General features: G+C 37.0%; 1 protein-coding gene across 1 annotated transcript in view; it reads right to left on the reverse strand.

The window, feature by feature from the left end:
• LOC129422443 (cohesin subunit SA-2) overlaps positions 1–24,347 on the reverse strand; it is a 227,498-nt gene that overhangs the window by 21,731 nt on the left and 181,420 nt on the right. The window contains 19 exon segments of the mRNA XM_073854551.1: positions 6,843–6,921; positions 7,014–7,159; positions 8,295–8,411; positions 8,501–8,631; positions 8,714–8,815; positions 8,897–9,018; positions 17,295–17,457; positions 18,264–18,356; positions 18,905–18,988; positions 19,346–19,433; positions 19,749–19,816; positions 20,183–20,383; positions 21,557–21,649; positions 22,213–22,305; positions 22,473–22,573; positions 22,663–22,765; positions 23,384–23,468; positions 23,608–23,715; positions 23,885–23,964. Coding sequence (XP_073710652.1) covers positions 6,843–6,921; positions 7,014–7,159; positions 8,295–8,411; positions 8,501–8,631; positions 8,714–8,815; positions 8,897–9,018; positions 17,295–17,457; positions 18,264–18,356; positions 18,905–18,988; positions 19,346–19,433; positions 19,749–19,816; positions 20,183–20,383; positions 21,557–21,649; positions 22,213–22,305; positions 22,473–22,573; positions 22,663–22,765; positions 23,384–23,468; positions 23,608–23,715; positions 23,885–23,964 — 2,057 coding nt within the window.

Below are 24,347 nucleotides of genomic sequence, written 5' to 3' on the forward strand. Positions count from 1 at the left end.
TCTACTACTTACAAACATGCACACGTGGGTGAGGGTTAATGAATCTGCCGTTTTCTGAGGGTATCTGCGTGCGTGGGTTCCGGGCATATGCTTTTCCTCCAGAGCTGGGTTTCCCGATAACGATTGAACTTAGCACTTAAGAGCGGTTTCTACGAGCTACATAACGAACATTCGTTGTTCATGTACGTACGTTTCCCAAAGATGCACGTTAAACGATCGCTCGCAGCTGAGTTTTAAGTGCTACTTACGAGTCGCTATCCGTTTTGTCAAGTGCTGAAATGTCACCTATAGAATGACTCGAATTTGTAGCAGAAGCTTGTTTAGGCTAATGATCTTCAGCCGATGTGCACTAATGTTTTTTTTATAATATTTTCCATTATTGTTTAATGAGTAAATATTATAAAGTTTAGTCATTAAACAATTATTGGTTTAAAATTATTTAAATGTTTTAAAAATTTGTGCCTAATGAAATATTATTTTCCGTATTTAGTTAGGACTTCTCCCACTGCGAAATGCATTCTGCATTTTATGAAATAGTTTAGATTATTATTATTATTTGTTTTTATTATCTATGTTTTTTATTATTATGGATTATTGCATTGTACCGTACATATTATTTGGTTTCCTTAATCAGATGCCATTTCACTTCAAAACAATTATTTTTACTGTAGATTAATTATAGAAGCAAATTGGTAGGAACCATTTATCAATTTGCTAGTACCAACTTTTACCAAAATTTACCAAATATGTTTTACTTCTTTATTAATTTATGTTTAGTCATTTAAATTTGATTTCTCATTTTAATTTTAAATATATTATATTAAAGTAATTTAAACAAATAAACAATGAAGAACCCAATAAATAAATAAATATACATTTAAAACATTACATTATCGTCATTGCTGGAGTGCAATTTGTTGGTTGTCCTGCAGGTGACCTTGTAACTCTATTAACGACTACTCCGGATTAGCACTGATTTTCAAGTGCTAAGTTATGAAGCTTTTGCGAAACGGTCCGTAATTCTAAGATGATTCGTACAATCGTTTTTACGATCTACTTAGCCTTACGATGCTATTGGGAAACCGGGCCCAGACCTTGACGCTTTGTGTGTTCGACTTTAAATGGTGCGGCGCTGACTGGTTGGCTTATGACATCAGAGTACTGCGAGAGCAAAGGTAAAGTCGGACCATTTGTAACATTTCGACTTGCTCTCGCGGTACTTTGATGTCTTCGGTGCCGAACTGTCTGCGCAGCGCCTCATAGAAACGGCCTTTGACTCTTTACAGCAGAGTACCAGCAACATGAGAAGTGGTGGCACGCAAAAGAAAGTGAAGGTACGCAGTACGCTAAAATATAAAGTGTCTGTACTGCGAACACTGGTTTAGTTATTTACATCGTGTGTTGCTCTTTCACCATTGTGCACCCGCGCACTCGCTCTGTAGTTTGTAGCTCGCGCTCAGGCTTCTGTAAACAATGGCCGTTTCTCAAACCAAGTAGGGGAGAGTGGGTCAAAATAAGCCAGTGGGTAAGTTAACCCACCCCCTTTATCTAGGCAACCAGATTTGTAGCCGTGTGACCACAAATACAGGTAGCAACCATAATTTCTGTTTGGCTATGTCAAAGAGAAGGAAAAATTAAAGAGTTATGATTAAAGTAAAATGTATACATACCAGGTCGTTATGTCAAAATAGATTTTTTTCAGGTCTAATTATTTATACCATAAATATTGGTGATAGGCTAATGTATAAAATCATGTGAATGATTTAGCTAAAGATTAGCCTGAATTACTAAACTAGGCAGTTTTCCCAAAATGGTGGCTGTGGGGCAAAGTGAATGGGGTAAACTGAACCAGCGGTTCAACCCCACCATGAGTCACTGAGGCACTGAAACCACTGAATATGTTTCATTAAAAAAATATATATCTGTGTAGTTTCGCACAACTGATTTGTTCATTTTTAAACATTTTAGAAAAAATATCATGCCAAGACATTACAATATTACTTCATTTTTATTTTATGCATTTGGCGTTTTGGTCCATACTGAAAAAACAAACTTACCACTAAGAAACGTCCATTGACAATCTCCAAACAATAACTTGTTCCTCAAAATCTGTATTTTTATCTGATACAGACTCAAACATGAGTGGATGACATCAGAGTACCGCGAGAGCGATTGAAACCAACCTCCTCTGCCTTATTTCTCGCGGTATTCTGATGTCATCTGCTTGTCGGCTCTTGCGGCGCTGCGTAAAGTTGACCACACCTAAGAACCATACTGCTAAACTCGACAGGAATGCTCTGTGTATACCAGCACATCCTTTATTAGGAAAAGTTCTATTTTACTTCTCAGTGTGAGAAATAGCTTACACGGTTTGGCGTGTGACCGTGAACTCACAGAAATGCGCGTGTCTCATGGCGAATGCGTGGGACTTGAGAGCCCAGGGCTGCGTTCCCCGAAACCTTCCTAGCTCTACGTCGTTCTTAAGTTGTACCTTAAGCTGTACCTTATCGTTAATACGTGTTTCCCGAAACGTTCTTAGTTACGTATCTCTTCTGTAAGTCGTTCGTTCGGAAGGTTGGTCTGGAGCACTCTTAGCTATACCTTATCCCACTTGACTCCGCTAGGGGCCATGACTGTGATAAGCTTGTGTAGATTGCAGTCTATATAACTAAATATCTGTTTAAAAAAAGTTGAAGTACACTCCGTGTTAAATTAGGCATTTTTTATTTATTTAAAGAATAAAACATTCACATAATTAGACATTATTACACTGATGGTTGTTAGATTTGTAATATTTTTTTCCAAAGGAACATCAGCTGTGAACTATTATTACAGGCTAAAGAAACTATTAAAAAAAGATTTTGGGTGGAGGAGTTGGTGAAACTATGGCAGGCAGCTATACAGCGAATCTTACTATTTTATTTGTGCATTTCATATCCGTTAAATCTTTAGTTTACCGGCTATTTTAGCTGCAAATAAAACAAATCAAGTTAAAAAATTGCATGCCACGGAGCACATTCATCACGAAATCATAATTGTTGATTTTCCTAAATATTATTATTGATGTTAATTCGACTTTGCATCAAAGTTTTTTTAATGTTTTATAACTTTGAGGCAACTGCATGCCATATTCTTTATAAACATTAAAAAGAAAATGCTCCACTTGATAATTGCTTGTATAAGGTCAATAAATTTTCCACATTAAAACTAATCAAAGCTTAAACCTAAAACAATCATACTATATATTTATATATCATATAATATATATTTTATGTTATATTTAAGGTAAACAGACAGGCGCGGCTCCAGAAATGCGTCCATTAAGCGTTATCCGCATTGTAAACGCGCTGCTTGCGCATCTAGTGTCCAAACACATAAACGCGTGAACTAATGAACAACAATTTGTTTTTCTATATTTTAAGTGTAATGCCAAGCCAGGTGACTTGCACGACCCACCTTATTCCCCTGTGCAATGCATTTATTGGGAACCCCTAATATAAATTATCCTTTAAAGTGAAGGAATAATGGATGCATTGGAGCAGTTTATGCATTATACTTTTGGACATGAAGTTGCGAGTTTTGCACGGGTTTGATATAAAATAAAATATACAAGGTTTATATTTAGTTGTTTGCAATTTGAAATATTTTTACCAGATATTCCTAATAAATGTAACTTGAACTATTTCTGAAATGTTTGTTTAATAAATAACACCGCTATCTGATAAAGCAGCGAAGTACCTATTACATAAAGTGAACAATTGATTGTCGAGCAATCGATATCAACCTATTCAGCACCATCGCCATGGACAGCACCTGGTAACGTCGTACGTAAGAAAGTATACCTTAAGAAACCCGCTAAGGTACAGTTCGGGAAACACGCCTAGAAAAGGTAAACCTGTAGTTAAGGTTTAACTTAAGAGTCTTCGTAGCGCGCTAAGAGAGAACGTTGTCGGGAAACGCAGCCCAGGTTATATCAACATATATCAAATTACGTTACCCGATATCCACTTAATTTTATAAGTTATAAACATTCATTTAAAATAACTTACAGCGCATGTAGTAGGCCTAGATTTGCATTTAAACAAAGGAACTGCAAGGGTGAGAAATAAAACGCCACACGCTGGTGAATACTTGAAAAACCGGTTTTCTTTTGATTCTCTTGCAGTTCCTTTGTTATAGCATTGGGGGTTGGCAAAGAATTGGCAGACCTGGGGGTGGGTGGTTTTTAATTGTCACTGGTAGCTGCTAAAACTAGCAGCTTAACCATGTGCAATAATTACATTTTGGAATTAACTTCCTTCATGTCGTTTTATTTATTCACTGTAAAAATATTTTCTGAATTTGTAAGTAAAGTTAGCATTAAATTTGTTTTACAATTTTAAATGAATTTTTGCTTTTATTATAATTAACTTAAATAACTGTAAATATTTATTAAAAATAATATTACTTTTTTTAATCAAAAAGACAAATAACTTGATTCTCAATAATAGCCATGGAAAACAAACTTCTCATTTTCAAAGCCTCATACAGCTTGTGCCTATGTGCGTTGAATTTGAGAGCGCTTTAAGCGTTTATTGTGTCTTTCAGCACATTACATATATGACCCATTCTGTCTAAATGAGTGGGATGTTTTCAAGTACTCTATTAATTAAACATCTAATACGTTTTCTGAGAGTGAAATGATTAATACTAAGATGCATGTCATGTCTGACATCTTGGTTTCGGTTTAAAAACATGCAGGAATTTGAAAATAAAATGCAGGACTTGCTTGATGTTTAAATAGTTATTAACAGAGATAAAGTTCGGGACTGATTTATGTTAAAAAGTTATTAAGATCAACAAGACTCGCGCTGACTGACAGATCCGAAACGCAACGCACAGACACGCAAGTACCTGCACTGACAGAATAGAATTTACGAAAGCATATTAAGCATTACAACAAACTTGTTAAGCTCATTATTAAATATGTCCATACAGCGTTTGCGCGAACAGAACGAATTGTTTAAAAAAACTTTCTCATTAATCTTCATCTAAATTAATAAATAATCAGATATTCGTTTATAATTTCAAATAACAGCTCTTTTATTTAAAGTCAGTTTTGACTTAGTTCAAAACAAGCAAAATGATTTTAAACAATAAGGTAATTAGAAAGATGTAATATAAATGTTTCAGTTGTTATTTACAATTACAATTTATCTAACTTTTTATGTTAATTGCAATTCATGTCATAATAATCTTCAGTATAAATTTTGCTTTTAAAATGTTACATTTTCATATTTTTATCTATTTACTTGTTAATTTTATATTCACCTTGACAATGAAGCTGGCTTTAACTTGAAGTAATTAAAAGAGGACCGAAGTCATAGAGACACGGAGTTATTAACGAATATTTTATTATCAGAGTGCAGCATTTTATCAAGGGGTTCTGGTCTTGTGTAATTAAATAAAATAAAATAAACTAAAAGGGTAGTTTTTAACAGTTGGATTAAAAGACGTTTGATATTAGCAGCGTTTTAAAACTAATTCCAAAACATCTCGCGTTTCTAAATAAGGGACGCGCAGAAAATGTCATTTATGTAATTTTATAGATTACACTCATTCACTTCACACACATATTATACGTGCTTAAAGGGCTTTATAATTTAGCTGTTCCAGTAAACACGTTATGATGTCTGGCCGAATATTTTTTCTGTTATTCGGATGAATTCGTTATTCGTTTTAAAGCCATTATCCGTGCCCTTGCGAATAACGTATTCTGCTTCGGGCACATCCCTAATAAATATATATTTATTTATTTATGTTTGACGAATGCTTATCAGTACATTACTTTTTGGTTTCTTCAACTTTAAAGATGAATATTCGCATTAGAGATGGGCAATTTTTTGCAATAGCACATTATATTCAAAATTTTGAGCTCATAAAAAAGATTTTTCGCTTATTTAAATGACATGTTCATGTTTTTATGCACGTTTAGATTTGGTGCAATTTCCCAAAGGCTTATAATTAGGAAATACACACAACACGCTTAACTTATATTTTCTTATATTTCTACTTATATTCCTACTGTTCAGTAATGCAGAAAAGCGCAACACAACCATGTTAAAGCTATTAAACGTTCAGATGCAAAAATGAACTAAATGTAAAATTAGATAAATTAGTTAATGATATTGCGTAAATGCGCTCGGTCTCTTCAAAGGTCTTCGCGAGTTATTTTGTTATAAGACAGTTATCATATATCACGTCTCTTCTACTGTAAGTACACGGAAAAAAAATAAGACAAATGATGCGCGTTTGAGTCGAAATTTTATGAAGAATATGTCACTGTTTATGTAACTGGCAAAGAAAACTTCGCCAACGAAAGGTTTGCCAAAAAAGCCTGCATTTGTATGGCATCAAAGAGTATCTCCTAAACACAGAAAATCCATGTCATGTTACTTCAATATCATAGAGTATACGCTCAGCATGAAGTCAAGCACACAAATTGTCGTCAGTATGGCCTACATGAAACACGACTGCCATCTACAGGTTTTTGTATTTCCTGCATCCCCCACCGAACCCCCCTTCTGCGGGATCTCGCAGAATTTCGGAAGTCCTCGCGGCATTCTGCTCTCAGAGACGCGCATTTTTAAGGGCCACATCTGTATGTATGCACAACCCGATAAGATGTGTGCGATGTTTCCTGCGTGCATGCACAGACTTTTTCTCAGGTTGATAAAGAAAGCAGTGCTGTTATTTATAGTTTTGTTAATTATAATCCCTATATAATTTTTATATTTCATTTGCATGATAATTTTTACATTATACACAAATCCAGTTGGGATAAAACTGAGCCCTGGTCATACCGCTGTGTGAACTCATCATCTGTGTCATTGGAGCGTGAGTGTGACGTCTCAGGTGGACTTTCCAAACTACTGCTCAAACCTGCACAGACAGACACAAAGCACATTAAACATCTCGACCCAGAATAAAAACAACCACACACGTAAAAAATACATAACAATAATAACACTGACTCTGTGTGCGTCTGCGTTTACTGCTGGGTTTTGCTGTAGAAGTTGTTTGTGCCGGAGTTCCTCGTGAGCCTTTCAGAGATCTTTCATACATCTTTACAAATTCACTCTCCGCAACACGAGCGCACACACGCTGCAGATACACCAACCTACAGAAAGAAAGAGAGACGGAAAGAAGGTATACAGTTGATTTCAGTTTTAAGTTTACACACCCCTTGCACAATCAAAATGTTAGGAAATAAGTTATCATATACCTTGCCGCCTGCTTTTATTTAGTACCGCCCTAAACAAAGCCCTCTAAGTGCACAGAAGATTTGGAAGAATTGAAAGTACAAGAATTGGAAGTACAAAAGGCATGCAAAATGACCACGTTTTACATTCAAACTTGGGTTTATTTTTTATCTTTGGACTTTCATCATTTGCAATGTTTGTAGTTTCATCTTTAGTGGTTTTGCAACTATTTACTGTCTTCTCCAAAAAAGTGTTCTTTTTAAGAAGTGGAGATTTGCACTTAGAGGGTTTTGTAGCTAAAGACTAGATATTTGTTAAATATTAATGAAATTACAAAAGTGACATTTGTGAAAATAGGGCATTTCAATTACTGACTAATAACCTTTTCGTTGCCATTAAAGTGAAAATACTGAGCTCCTTAATTCTAGTTTGAGCACAAAGTCGTATGGGGCAGACATTGTTTGACACTGCCTAAGTGATGTCAAAATCGAATGGCTCGTTCAGACCACAAGCGACTTTCTTGCTGTGTGTCGTTCATCTCTTTTGATGAGGCGTTTATAAATTTGGTTGTCATAAACAAACCAGTACCATTCACTCCAGTAACTGATGAGTGAAGGATGACGTGAACTCTACTGTTTTGCTCCCATTGGTAGTTGCTCCCTTAAATCGCTCATATTTGCATAAAGTTAAACTTTTCTTAATTTTCTTGTGTCGTTTGACATGTCTATCCGGTCGCCAACGGTCACTTTCGGTCGTGTCTCCGGAATTCGCCACGCTTCCATTAAAATGAACACGATTGCATCTCTCGGCTATATGTAAATATGACTACAAATTTACAGATTTTAGGAATGTGTTGTAGAGAACTCATGTGTAAACTTTGCTAATAAAATGTGTTTTTATGAACTTTGTTTTGTTTTGTGCAGTTCTTTGCTGTATCCCTGACATACATTACAAAAGTGTGATACATCTCTCTTGCACTGAGATCATATGACCAGATGAATGATCACATCTTGTGAATAAAGTATTACTACAAAGACAACCTGTGATACTCACAGCTGCTTGCGTTCTGGCTGCAGGAGTTTGAAGCTGAACTCACTGAGTATTTCCAAAAAGCTCAGATTGATTGGGTTGTCCTGCTCAAGCCCATGACTAGCGAACCGAATGCCATCTCTACACAAACACATAGACAGAATAGAGAGAATGAGACATGGCTGGAAGGATAAATACTGAACGCTATAAAGAGAAAGGTGAATACTAACTGGTGTAAAGCCAGCAGGGGTTTGCGGATGAGTCGCAGGTTGATGCTGAAGTTCATGGCCAGTTTCTTTGCTAGAAATCTGATCTCTGTTAACTCCTCATCATGACGGTCCTGATCCAAGCTGGAGAAGAGCTGCTGCAGACACAAACACACATGAATACAAACACAAACACACATAGGCGCATACACCTGCTGCACACAAACACACACACACCTGCTGCAGACACAAACACACAGTCTTGGCACTTTCCACAGAGCTGATGGTCTTTGATTTGCTGAGGGTCTCTTTGATGACGTCACCAAATTCACTGTAATACTAACAAACACACACAAACTTAGTACCACAACAAGCACAAAGAGACGTACATACCCCCCAACACCCCAGACATAAAGTCACCTTATTGTAGTATCTTAGGACGTCGGTAAGAGCTCTGAGCTCCAGAACTCCATATATGACCAGTTTACAATAACCAGCCAACTGATTCCTCTTCTGCATCAACGCTGAGATCTTCATCTCGTCTGCAAAAGAGAAAGACGATGAAAACATCATCACCAACTACACTGAAATCATGCAACTCACACTTTACCAGCATATTCATTATAATATAAAACAAACACAGATCTGTAAAGAAAGGTGTGGCAAAACTGTAAACAAACCGCAAGTGTGTGCAAGAAGGAGTCTGCGCACGTTACAAACTCTCTTGCGCAAAGTGAAGCCCACAAACCCTTGCATATGTTAATGTGAAACTATGATCATAATAATAATAAATATCACCAACTATCGTCATGAAAGCCCGCTTTCGGACATATGTCTGACGGTCATCGATATACAATAGTATCGTCTATTGGCACAAAAGTATTGTGAATAGAAACTAAATTACGAATGACTTTTTTTTCCATTTACATAAACGTAAGCCTGGCCTGTATTTACAGTAATACTGAATATTCATCATGACTAGGGCTGGGTATTGGCAAGGGCCTCCCGATACGATACGTATCACAATACATGGGACGTGATACAATGTATCACGACACAATACAATACGTTTCATGTTGCGATACATTGCAATACTTTTTCTTTTTTTATCAAAAAGGTAAAAAAATAGAGCTGTTTGAAAGCTGCAGGTGTTTTTAAATTTTCTGCCATTTTCTCACTCCCTCTAGCTTCTGAGAAATTGGCCGAATGGCCGTATATGGCAGACAACTGGACAGTGACGAAAACAGCAGCGGCGGAGGAGGTCGTTTGAGGCACACAGAGGGATTTGATGGTTTTCAAAATATCGAGAGTAGAGATCGAAATACAGATACACTATCGATACAGCTGTAAGAATTTATAGTCAGCCTTGACAAAGATTCCACTTCAATTATGCTGTTGAATAAAGCTCATCCCTCCAAAAGGCTTGATAATCATAAATGGTAATCTCAGTTCAAGCAATACAATAATATAACCTGAAGTAATACTTTCTTAATAGTAGTATGGGAGCAAATGTGAGACTTCTTGAACCAACACAGATCAAAGAGGGTTCATGATAATAAAAGACATCTATCTAAACATTATCTGACCACTTGGTTGAGCACGCAGTTGGATACTACAATGACGGATTTGGGCACAGTGGGAGATATAGAGGTCATTTGTAGTATTAGTCTTAAATTACATTTAAAGGGATACTTCATTAGCATTAGGGGTAAGAAAACAGGTTTGAAACTATAAAGTGTTAAGACTGACTTTGCTCAGGGTTCAATCTGACTTCGCTGAACCCAAAGTATGACGTGCTTTGTAACTGCTACCACAATAAACTACTTTCATCAAGATTTCTACGTCCTCCTCATTTTTTCTTACACTGGCGAGCCAAGCAGCGAGGGATTTCCAAAAAAAAAAAAGCAGGGAAAGGTAAGAAAGACTGACTTTTCTTCTTTAATGCTGTTTTTTTGATTTGGGAACCCCCTTGTTTAAAAAAATCTAGAAAAGAAAATTGCAAGGAGAGGAAGGAATTTAGTTTGTTTAATTTTGCAGGAGGAGTTCTTAAGCCTATTTTATACAATTCTGTTTGAGATTCTAATGAAACTGAATTAACCCGACGCAGTGTGGTGGCAGTTGTATTGGAATTTTTGTTTCTAACGTAATTGAAGTGTTTAAGTTTGTGTGTTTCTAAAGTAACTGAAACGTGGTGTTGTGTTGTTATAATTTCTGTTAAGATTCTAAAGTAACTGAATCAACCCGACGTAGTGTGGTGGCAGAATTATAACAAAAGAGTTTCTAAAGTAACTGAAACTTCTTGTAGTGAGAGCCCGACGCACGGTGGCTCTGTAAAGTTTAAAACTAAAAACCCGAAGCAGTGTGGTTTTGCTCGACGTACTGTAGCAGAGTTTTAAATGTGGTATATAGTGTTGTAAGCCCGAAGTACTGTGGCTAGATAGTTTTAAAATATAACACAGAAGCCCGACGTAGTGTGGTTTTGTCCGATGTACTGTGACAGTGTTATATTTTAATCTATTTGTGAGTATTGGTGTAGCAAAGGTTTAGGCCCAAAGGAGTGTGAGCTCCAAAGTAGTGAGACTTTCAAGTTAAAAGAAACTTGATTTGGAATTGTTATAATTTCTGTTAAGATTCTAAAGTAATTGAATTAACCAAACGTAGTGTGGTTGCAGAATTATAACAAAAGAATTCCTAAAGTAACTAAAATTGTTGTGTAGAGCCCAACGCACCGTAGCTCTGTGAAGTTTAAAAAAAAAAAAAAACCTGAACCAGTGTGAGTTTGCTCGAGGTATTGCAGCTGTGTTTTAAACTTGATAACTGTTGTTACCCCTGAAGTGCTATACAGCTAGGTAGACTGTTGTAAAATATAATACATTGTGGTGTGTCCGACGTATTGTGACAGTGTTATATTTTAAACTGCATGTGAGCATTTGTGTAGATGAACTTAAGGCCCGACGGACTGTGGCCATGTCTGAAGCAGGAACTTTCAGGTTCAGAGGCCTGACATATTGCGTTGTTAATTCATGAGTGTCCGACGTACAGGAACTATGAACGAACAGATTAACGAATATCTTAAAGCAACTAGATAACGTGTAGTCACTGTAACAATATTTGTAAATACAGTGGGGCAAAAAAGTATCTAGTCAACCACCAATTGTGCAAGCTCTCCCACTTAAAAAGATGAGAGAGGCCTGCAATCTTCATCATAGGTACACCTCAACTATGAGAGACAAAATGAGGAAAAAAATCCAGAAAATCACACTGTCTGATTTTTTAAGAATTTATTTGCAATTTATGGTGGAAAATAAGTATTTGGTCAATAACAAAAAAGCAAGATTTCTTTCTCTCACAGACCTGTAACTTCTTCTTTAAGAGGATCCTCTGTCCTCCACTTGTTACCTGTATTAATGGCACCTGTTTGAACTTGTTAGCAGTATAAAAGACACCTGTCCACAACCTAAAACAGTCAGAATGCAAACTCAACTATGGCCAAGACCAAAGAGCTGTCAAAGGACAACAGAAACAAAATTGTAGACCTGCACCAGGCTGGGAAGACTGAATCTGCAATAGGTAAGCAGCTTGGTGTGAAGAAATCAACTGTGAGAGCAATTATTAGAAAATGAAAGACATACAAGAACACTGATAATGTCCGTCGATCTGGGGCTCCACGCAAGATCTCATCCCGTAGGGTAAAAATTATCACCAGAATGGTGAGCAAAAATCCCAGAACCACATGGGGGAACCTAGTGAATGACCTGCAGAGAGCTGGGACCAAAGTAACAAAGGCTACCATCAGTTACACACTATGCAGCCAGGGACTCAATTCCTGCAGTGCCAGATGTGTCCACCTGCTTAAGCCAGTACATGTCCGGACCCGTCTGAAGTTTGCTAGAGAGCATTTGGATTATCCAGAAGAAGAGTGGGAGAATGTCATATGGTCAGATGAAACCAAAACATAACTTTTAGGTAGAAACTCAACTTCTTGTGTTTGGAGGAGAAAGATGCTGAGTTGCATCCAAAGAACACCATACCTACTGTGAAGCATGGGGGTGGAAACCTCATGCTTTGGGTCTGTTTTTCTGCAAAGGGACCAGGACGACTGATCCGAGTTAAGGAAAGAATGAATGGGGCCATGTATCGTGAGATTTTGACTCAAAACCTCCTTTCGTCAGCAAGGGCATTGAAGATGAAACGTGGCTGGATCTTTCAGTATGGCAGTGATCCCAAACATACCGCCCGGGCAAAGAAGGAGTGGTTTCGTAAGAATAATTTCAAGGTCCTGGAGTGGCCTAGCCAATCTCCAGATCTCAACCCCATAGAAAATCTTTGGAGGGAGTTGAAAATCTGAGTTGCCCAGCGACAGCCCTAAAACATCACTGCTCTAGAGGAGATCTGCATGGAGGAACGGGCCAAACTACCAGCAACAATATGTAAAAACCTTGTGGAGACTTACAGAAAACGTTTGATCTCTGTCATTGCCAACGAAGGGTATATAACAAAGTATTGACATAAACTTTTGTTATTGACCAAATACTTATTTTTCACCATAATTTACAAATAAATTCTTAAAAAATCAGACAATGTGATTTTCTGGATTTTTTTTCTCATTTTGTCTCTCATAGTTGACGTGTACCTTTGACAAAAATTACAGGCCTCTCTCATCTTTTTAAGTGTGAGAACTTGAACAATTGGTAGCTGACTAAATACTTTTTTGCCCCACTGTACCTATTGAATTATTGCACATAATTCGTTAAGACATTTGAAATGGAAAAGCTGATTGTTAAATACATTACCAAGCATGGTTCACAGGGATTATTTGATGGAATAGAAGATGTTGTTGATGATAAGCCATACGAATGGGCTATCTTTAAGTTTGAAACTTCTAAAATGCCTAAAAATGAAAAAGGAAAGATTGCCAATGCGCTTCAAGCGGTTTTTGCTTCGTACAACATAATTAGGAAGAGAGTAGATGAGTTAAAAGCTGAAAATGAGCGACTTAGTGTTGAGGTGATTTCTACCAAAAATTACCAGGCTATTGAAACAACATGGAAAGAAGAAAAGGTCGAGATGCAGAATGAGATTGCACTGCTTAGAACTAACCAAGACATGCTCAAATCATCTGTGGAAATTTTGGCCAACAGTTTGGAGGAAGCACAGACAGCCTGTCAGTGTATGATAATGAATGGCACAACTGAGAAAAATGCTAGTAAGACATTGTTAGATGTTACAGTGTGTAGTCCAGTTTCGGAGATGCCAGATTTGCAGGAAGAAAGTGCTGAGGGATGGGAAAGAGATTCTCAGTCATTCAGAAGTCAGTACTCTGACTCTACAGTGAGATTTCCAGTGGCACCAGTTCATGTGACTACAACGATGCGTGCTAGTGAAGGAAGGGAAGAGCGAATGACCTCTACCATGGTCAGAGCATTTAATCCATCTGAACTAGAAATTGTGATCAAGAACATTGGGAAATTTGACCCTGCCAAGCAGGATCCATTAGATTTTCTAAAGAATCTGGAACAATATGCAGATCTATATAATTTTACTGATGGTGATGCCTGCGTTGTGCTAAAAACGTGTCTGCCTGATACTTTGTCTGGAGCCTTAACTCAGAAAGTAAAGAACAGAACAGCAAATAAGTCAGAGAGGAAACAGGCACTTCTTGAAGTTTTGGGTATGATATCAGTTGATTGGGATAAAATATCTGAGATGCAGATGAGGAAAGGAGAGCACCCAGCAGCGTTTTCAGAACGATTACTGGAGATATTTAAACTTTCAGTGGCAATCCTGATATTACTAAGAATGATGTCACTTTCAAGTCTGCCTTGATTAACAAATGTGATCCGCTCACCCATTCTGCTGTATCAATGTTTGTAACGCCTTTCTCTGAATATGATGACATTATTGCTAAAATGACACAGTTTTACAACAATAATAGTCAAATGAAAGGTGCCAATTCTAGAAATCCAGTTGCTGCTTTTGGCAGAACAGAATATTCTAGATTAACTGATGGCTTCCATCATAGACAAAGGAGATTTGCAGGAATAAATTCAGGTGTTATTCTTTGCTATGCATGTGGAAAGGCCGGTCACATTGCTAGGCATTGTCAAGACAAAGAGAGATACCGAAACTTTGTCTGTCATGCATGTGGAAAAGATGGTCACATTGCTAGGCATTGTTCAGAGAAAAGATGGAAAGATCAGGAAGTTGTTTGCTTTAGATGTGGAAAGACAGGACACAAGGCAAGACAGTGTCACTTTTCACACAAAAGACAGACGGGCTTTTGTGATTTGCTTAAGAAAATAGACAATTTAGAAACCCAGTTAGCACTGTTGAATGGAAAGAAGGAAGAAACCTTGCCAGACACATCACCGTGTGAACAACATGACTGTAACTCAGTCACAAGCAGATGTTGATGTGAACTAGAGAATTGTTTTATGATAGTAGCACATTTTAGAAAAAAAAAAAAAAATGTTTACTATCAAAAGGGGGGTGATTCTTGAAGATTCATGAAAAATTATTTAATTGAAGATTCATGAAAAATGATTTAATGTGATTGATATGTAAATTTATTTAGAAGAAATGTTTTAATGCCAATAATTAAAAAAATATATATTTTTAAAACATTACTGATGTTTGATGTTCTGTGCTTAAACATATGTGACTTTGATGTTTTGAATGTGAAAAGTTCTTGTGGGGGAAAAGGGGGGCAACCTCTTCTATACTTCTTGTTTCAGGTGTAAGCATGGAGATGTCTAAAATGTGTAACCTTAGGGAGAAAGACGATTTGGACCAGAAGGCCAACAGGACAAGTGATGCCAGGGTACTTCCTCAAGAAAGAGGAATCAGGACTTTAGAGTTACTACTGGAATAGGAAATCCAAACCTGCTAAGATCCAGAACGACAGGTCTAAAAGATCCTGTGACATACGAATCGGAACAATAGCTATGAAAGATTCATCTAAGGAACTGTTTTCAAAATTGAAAAAGATTGGACAATCGATAGGAGAAGCACAAATAAATCAAACTATTTCCAGAGAGTATGGACAGTCTTTCTACCAAGGTGGAAAACCATATTATGAAGACTCACTACACATGACACTAGAATGAATGTATGCTATGCTTTAAACAATTTTCCAGGAGCAAGGAAATTTTGAGTTTGAGAAAATTCTAAAGGTGGACAATCTTGGAACATTACAGGAACATACTCTTAAAAGAAATGAAGAACCTTCCTAGATTTGCTGCAAAGTTGTCATCAGAAGAATGGCAGGGAATAAACACAGACTGTTGTGACAAAACCCCATTTGGTTTCATGTGTGAGTGTGACATGGTGGAAAAACAACTATTGAAGCACCAGAAACAGACTTTGATGCTTGTAAAGTTAAACTCACTCATATGCAGAATCATTTCTCAAGGATAATAGTCACAGATGAGAGAAATTGTGTTACTACACCTTGTATATGTGAATGTGACCTGACAAATACTATCCTAATATTGCCAGTATTAGACAATGTGTTAATGTCATTGATCTTAATGAGAAAGATAGGGTAATGGGGACTTAGCTATTACATATTCAGATTTACTTTGGGATGTAACCTTCAAAACAGTGTGTATATCTTACTCATTGTTTGTCAATGTATTATGCTATGCTGTATGTGTTCTCTATTAAGACGCCAGATTGCAGATACTTCAATGATCACCTTAGGACGTTCCCGTTGGCTGTGATGGTTCTTGAATATTTCTCTCCCAAATCAAAGAAATGTTTGTTTCATATTGCCAAATTTTAGGAGAGACCTTATGATAATCTTGCCTAATGGGATGGAGCGATAACCAGTGTGCATGAGGTGATGACCCAATGACGGGTAAGATTCTCCAGTGGCCAGATGGGGGACAACCTAAGCCAGGGTATTGCCGCCACTGGGCACCTGCCCTAATATTAATGGGAGGTGTAATCTTTATGAATGGAGTGGATGTGATGCTTCTCTGCCAAGAGCATCAAACGGGGGACTGTAAGAATTTATAGTCAGCCTTGACAAAGATTCCACTTCAATTATGCTGTTGAATAAAGCTCATCCCTCCAAAAGGCTTGATAATCATAAATGGTAATCTCAGTTCAAGCAATACAATAATATAACCTGAAGTAATACTTTCTTAATAGTAGTATGGGAGCAATGTGAGACTTCTTGAACCAACACAGATCAAAGAGGGTTCATGATAATAAAAGACATCTATCTAAACATTATCTGACCACTTGGTTGAGCACACAGTTGGATACTACAATGACAGATTTGGGCACAGTGGGAGATATAGAGGTCATTTGTAGTATTAGTCTTAAATTACATTTAAAGGGATACTTCATTAGCATTAGGGGTGGGAAAACAGGTTTGAAACTATAAAGACTGACTTTGCTCAGGGTTCAATCTGACTTCGCTGAACCCAAAGTATGACGTGCTTTGTAACTGCTACCACAATAAACTACTTTCATCAAGATTTCTACGTCCTCCTCATTTTTTCTTACACAGCTAACTATCACGATAGTTAGCTGTATTGATATTTTTGCACAGCCCTAATCATGACTATTGCAATGTTAAGCTCAGCTGTGTCTTTATGTTTTTGTGCATAAACCTTACGTCTTTAACTTTTAGCGACATGTTGTGTTGATCAGTACATTATTTTATGTAGGTGTAGGTCGTAGGATCATGCTAAACCTGTCTTCTAAAAATACATAGAGATTGTCCATGTATTTAACCTAGAAAGCATTTAAAAATTATTTTTACTGCAATCAAAAGTCTCCATTTATATATTTATAAGCCTTGATTTACCATTGAGGTCATCTTCAGGATCATCATTGAAGACGTAGTCCATGAGAAAAGACACCATTTCTGCTACGAGAGTCTCATCAGGTCTGTAGCAATTCAGCTGGGAACTTCCTCCTTCAGACAATCTTCCAAACACAAGCAGCACATCACACAAACACACAAATGCCTGCAGACACACAAAACAGTCCAGAGAAACACCAGATGAGCTTACATTTAACAGGAAGTCAAATTTAAGACTTTTTATGACCCTTTTTAAAACCATTATGAATGAAATTTAAGACATATTACGCGGATGAAATGCAATTTTATAGTCCAGTGTGCATGTGTCCATGTGTTTCATGACAAAAAACAAGATGTATTTTCTCGGGTTTGACGCGACACCCTGCAAGATTTTGCTGACATTACAAGATCGTTTTTCACCTTCAGGATGAGCTGGGCCATATCGCATTCATTATCATAGGCAATATGTATGCAATAATGAAGGCGAAATTGCCCCGATTGTCAGTGAACTAAGGCTTTGTATAGTAAATGCCGTGCCATCTCTAAGCAAGTGATGGGAAATTACTACTAATAAAGGAATCAGCTTTACTGACGAAATGCGCATGACAAACGCATGCAATTCATCGTGCAGCCCTAATACCACTGATTATTTTTAAAATGGATGTAAACTCATTTTGAAATATATATTTTGTAAGTTTAACATGCAAATGTGCTTGTTTCAGCTGTCCAAAAGTTTGAAAACCCCTTCTTTAGCGTATAGACCTCTGGAACAAATATCTTGTGTAAAATAAAAATGTTTTGGTTTCAAAAAGACAAGTGGAGACATGGATCGCCGCTGTGCGGATTTGGCAGTCAGGCAATAATTTAAGGATCTGCTAACATTAAGCTTGAGCCATTTGTTTATGCTATTGCCACTGAAACAGTCTTTAAACAACTCAACATGCAAGACATGGCCAGAGTAATCAGACATACCTGATTTCTGATGTGACTCTCAGCTATAGACAGGTAACTCTGACACACAATGCAGAATGAGTCAATACATTTCAACAGATGCGTCATTTCAAGCTGAAACAGAGAGAGAGAGAGAGAGATAGAGAGATAGATTCACTTTGATACTCTAGGTACTGGATGCAGTTAAGCGTTTAGGTCAAAGCTCAAAATCAGGGCAATGAAGCTTTAGTTAAATCTTTTCATTTTGTAAAAGTTGCATTGATCATACTGTATGTTAATCATGCCAATAAATCATCTTAAAAACTGATAGTACGATAAAATTAGTATGACAGAAGAGTGCCCTACTGAAAAATCCAGCTAAAACCAGCATAAGCTGGTAGCTGGTTTTAGCTAGTTTAAGGTGGTTACCGCTGGTCCTCCCAGCCTGACAAAGCTGGTCATGCTGGTGGGCCAGCTGGTATTCCAGCATGACCAGCTAAGTCCAGCTAGACCAGCTTAAAATGTGACCAAAACACACCTGGACCAGCTTGCTACACCAGCAAAACCAGCTTCCTACACCAGCAAAACCAGCAAAACCAGCTAAAACCAAGCTGGGGACCACCTAAAACCAGCTCACCAGCTTATGCTGGTCTTAGCTGGATTTTTCAGTAGAGTGGATGTACCTTGTTTACTTTGTGGAGTTGTGTGATGTTTCTTCCTTTCCAAAGCAGATCAAAAACTGCACATTTAAGGGCTGGCACCATCAGCTACACAAACACACGTGTGTAAAGATTATTTAAGTTCTGACACATTACATTTACGTATATGTAAATTTTAAGTGACTTGCATGGTGCATTTATGATATAGAGTTTTATTTATCAGTATGTGTTATCTCTGGTGATCAAACCCACAACATTTGTGCTGCTAATGCATGTTCGAATAAGCAGCAGGTAAATATGGACTTTTTTGGCACTGAAGAATAATAACAGTAATTTGTGTTTATTGTTTACTGAATGTCGTGTACAACGGAAATGCGTCTTAAGTATAAAACTGCTGTTTTAGATTATGAGAGGTCCTTGCGAACACAAATCAAAATGCCTCTGTGTGTGGGTGTGTGGATTAACCTTCTTGTCAATTTCTCCTGACTCTATTCCAAACTTTAGAAGCTGAAAGGAGAACTCAAACAGGTTTCTTCCGGTCACATCACTGGCACTGATGTACACACATACACACACACACATGCACAACCACACACACGCATATGAGCTAAACTGCATGCTGTAGACAAACTTTACACTGTTGTATCATACGCTTACGTATCCCATTAAAAAAACCTGCAAAAGTTGGTATTTAAGAAAAATATAAATTAGACCACCACAACACTTAATTTTAAAAGAAAAAATATTCTATAATGTTTGCGTCTATTTGCATTGAGTTTGTATGTAATCTACTCGCACAAATCGTTAAATTCACGTTTGGTGTGTTCGCCCCATAACACACACGTACGCACACATATACAAAACATACCTGCTGAATACCGCAAGAACATTCAGAGATGATGCAGCGCTGTAGATATCATCTTCATCAGCTGAACCCTAAACAAAACACATGACCTCTGTGTAACGTTTGTGTGATCGATCCTTTGCCATTGCTGATTCTAGTCTATGAGACAATTTATCTGTTTCTATCAGATCTGTCTTCTTTTAATCAAGTCTTAAGTATCTGTTAAAAACACCTTTCAATATCATCCAGTGAGGCATAATATTTGCTGTGTGGTGTCATGTGTTTCTTTGTCTTGATTATAGATTTATTGTACAGCACTTTGGGTCAACAGAGTTACATGAAATGATATATAACAAATCGCTAAAGTGTGAGTGTTTTTATTGTTTCCTCTAATCATAAGATCAATTATAGGTCAAATGTTTAATGTCTACATGATATAAAGGTGTGTATGTGTGTACCTGTAGTATTTCACTGAGATTCGCAGTAAATTTCTCCACTGTAGAATCAAGAAGCTGACTGACGGCTCTCTCAGCGCGACCACAGAACGTGTAACAGTGACTTGACAAGGTAGACAACACACGCACACAGGCCTCTAACACACACTCCTCATTGTGCTTCTGTACAATTTCACACACCTGAGACAACAACACATCCAAAGACTGACAGACAGACAAGACAGAGAGACAGACAGACAGGGTTTTATCTACAACAGCAAACTCAAAGCGACTGGGATCAGTATGTAATAAATTTATGTCTGAAAGACCAACAGCCTTTCTACTGATGTTCAGCATTTTTGGTAAAAGACAAAAATAAACATTTCCCAAATATTCATTTATTTGTGGCAGCCCGCTACAAAATCAAAACCGACCACCATGAACAGATTTTTGCACAGTGCATTTTTCACTCGTGACAGTTTTGTACACAAAGCAGTGGCATCAGTCGCCGCGCTCTGCTGTGACTCTGAAGCATGGTAACTAGGGCTGTCAAAAGATTAATCACGATTTATCACGTTCAAAACAAGAGTTTGTTTTTATATATATATATATATATATATATATATATATATATATATATATATATATATATATATATATATATATATATATATATATATATATATATATATATATATATATATACATATATACATAGACATACACATAGACCACATTTTGTTACCCATTATACACCCATCCCCCTGCCACAAATAAACCTTTGGGAAAAAGCGATACAACCTTACCCCTAGTTCAGAACGCCAGCGACTTTCTCGCTGTGTGTTGCCCGTCTCTTTTAATGAGGCCTTTCTAAATCTAGTTGTCATAAACAAATTGGTCATCGCTCCTGAAAATCGCTCATCATTTGCATAAAGTAAAACTTTTCTTAACTTTCTGGTGTCGCTGGAAGTCGACAAGCTTCCATTAAAAAGAATGAGATTATGAAAGGTTATTTCTGCCAAATTAAAATTAGTTAATTAAATGATAAAATAAAAAATAAAATTGCAAAATATATCCCAAAATTGAAAATGACATACTAAAATAAAAATTATAACATTAAATTTCATGGTCAAGGTGATAATGCATCTTTTCGATATTTTTGCAATTTAATTTTTTATTTCATAATTTTATTAATACATTTTTAATTGGGCAGAAATAACCTTAACCCATATGAGATTACATTGCTCTGCTATTGCTAGTCGCAGGGGGTCTTGATGCACTCACAGACCTGATATGAAAAATATCTCATTTTGAGAAACTGTCACAGACCCGAATGGCAAAACTGTGTTAATGAACTGAATTATAAAATTATTGACTTGACACTGAAACTGGTCGTACTTTCTCCAGACGTGCTGATGTTCCATAAGAGTCCAGATCAAAATATAACGGCGCTCTCAGCAGACAGCTCACCTTCCCAACATCTGCAGAAAACTGGGCAAGAAAACAAGAATTTCCTCATTTCATTCATGTGCCGAAATACAATAATAAAGTTATGGACATGACACTAACCAGATGGACCACTAAAATGCATTTCTCACGTGGCCTTACAAAGGTAAAACTGCTGATATCTTTTGGTCTCTTCTACAGTATTCTTTATATTTAAAAATTTGTTTTCAATATATTAAATATATAATGGGGTTTGTATGTCAACCATAATATGCATCAGATCTTACTAAGGTGTGGCACATACATTATGATAATTTAATCTTAAGAATTTTCATGTGAACATCATGTATTATGTGCATGCAAACTACAGCAAACAAGAGTGAGTTAGAGAGTAATGACATAATCAACATGGCATCATGAGAGGGGAGCTAAAAAACAAAAATCTTTACAAAATATTGTAGAAAATAACTCAATTAGATTTCAGTACTTTGCCCTGCTGACTTTGCAAATGTGTCCCACCGTCTACATGAAAATGGTCAATGATGTTAAAAGAAAAGAAGAGCTAAACAGCTGGACATGAATCAACAGATGTGAAGATGAACACTCACCTTAGCCATTAAGCGAGGCAACACAGGAATAAAATGGTTTGTAATGCGCCCCTTTTCTTGAGCCTGAAGTTTCTTTTCCTTCACAGTCAGATTCTAAAACACACACAAACAAACACACGCACACACACACGCACACGCACACGCACACACTTAGAACAGAAGCGGCCCTAATCTGGCTCCTTGAGGGTCACCCATTATCAAACCCCTGTTGTGACTGAGGCAGTTAAGAAAACAGTGAACAGTTATTCTTGCAACTGTACCTTCTTCTGTGAGCGGGAGATAGGGGGTGTGGCCTCTGCAGCCTGTCTCATTGCACATATCATAATATCAATTAAAGCGCTTTCCACCTCATCCTCTACACCTACAACATAAACATACACACAAACACAGCATGTGTGCACGCTGTTCTCAGGAAATAAAATTAGATGTTTCAATTGGACGCAGACTCACCTTTCTCCTGTAGCAATAAAAATGTCATCACCTCCCAGTCCTTTAGCTCCGCCCCAGCAACGTCCCACAGACTATCGACCAGATATGCAGCGTGTTCATGATACTAAAAAACAAACATACACAGAATCAATTTAATATACACACATCTAATGTCACAGGATATTAATATATACTACATGGCCAAATTTTGTGGATACGCTAAACATGTATGTGCATGACTCCCATTCAGACAACTCAGGGCAATAATTTATACTAAACAGAGCTATATCTTCAACATCAGATGTGCATCTTTTAAAAAGTTGTAAAGTTAGAAGGATGCAAAGTCTGACTGTGCTTTTACACCAGACGCGACTGAAGCAAATAAGTTAGAAGCATGAACATTTTGAGTAATCTTTCTTCATTCGCGCATAAAATTCACATGATTCGCACATGAAATTCGCCTCATTCGTGCATAAATTAGACGCAAATATGCTCAATTAGCCAGCTTGAGCTATCTTAGTGTCAATATGTTATACAACAAAGTAAATCACTCTTGCTTAATGCTTCATTTGTGTCTGGTGTCTGTCTACAGTTAATGTGATAAACTACACATGTGGGTACTATGAATGTGTGAACTAGTAATGACATTCACTAAAAACCCCACTTACACAGTCTGATTTTAAAATTTCAATCGCAGAAACTCATAAATGTGCATACCTAGAAGCAGTGCAATCAAGTTTACCTTGCTGTCAATGAAGAAGCGTGCAAGTAAAATGAGGAAAGAAGGAGTTTGTTTGTCTGATTCTCCATCGAACACCTTGCACAGCCTGAACGCATACACACACATGCACACAACCAAACACACATCCAACAAACGCAAAGACACATAAACACAAACACAGGTGAGTGAAATGCTGGTGATGTGTCATAAAGACTATGAACATATGGTCATAATGATAAACACACATGTAATACAGGAAGTGTCCAGCCGCACATGCGAGACCTCTGTGTAAAGCAAAAACCAGTGGATAGACACGAGCACACTCCTCATCAGTCAGACCATCATCTGTGTTCCTGAACAAGCACAATCAGTCAAATAAGTTCACAACCAATAACATCAGGTACAATCTTAACTTGTATGTGTTTAGTTTCACACACAGAAATACAGCACATTGGAGTAATGTTGGCATCAAGTATTGTTCATGTTATAGTAATGTTAAAGTTATAACAGAAACTGTCTCACTGTTGAATGAGCAGTAACAGCTTTACAATTTCCATAGCAACTTCCGAGTCTTTATCCAGAGTCATGCACAGAATCCGTTCCTGGGAAATAAACATTTCAGTCCGTGCTTTCAATGAAACGCACTAAATAAAGAGTTTTGTTTAAATGTATTTATGAAAGAACCACAAATTTAAGGAACAGAAAGATTTACCTGCTTATGCTGATCATTAAAACATTTAAAATATCAGCTGATTTATTGATGTAACACTAGAAATCAGCACACAGTTCTATCTTTGAGCCTAGGGATGGGCATTCGATTAAGTTTTCTTTGTCGATCGTCGGGAGAATTAACGATCGACTATCGATTAATCATTAATATTTTTATAATAAAATTTGTTATTTAACTTTTATACTTAAAAAATGCAATGAAAACAAATATACAGCGTGTTTTTCCTCGATGAGACCTTTATTACAAGATCAACTT

This window comes from Misgurnus anguillicaudatus, chromosome 16 (assembly GCF_027580225.2).
Source record: "Misgurnus anguillicaudatus chromosome 16, ASM2758022v2, whole genome shotgun sequence".
NCBI classification, from domain to species: Eukaryota; Metazoa; Chordata; class Actinopteri; order Cypriniformes; family Cobitidae; genus Misgurnus; species Misgurnus anguillicaudatus.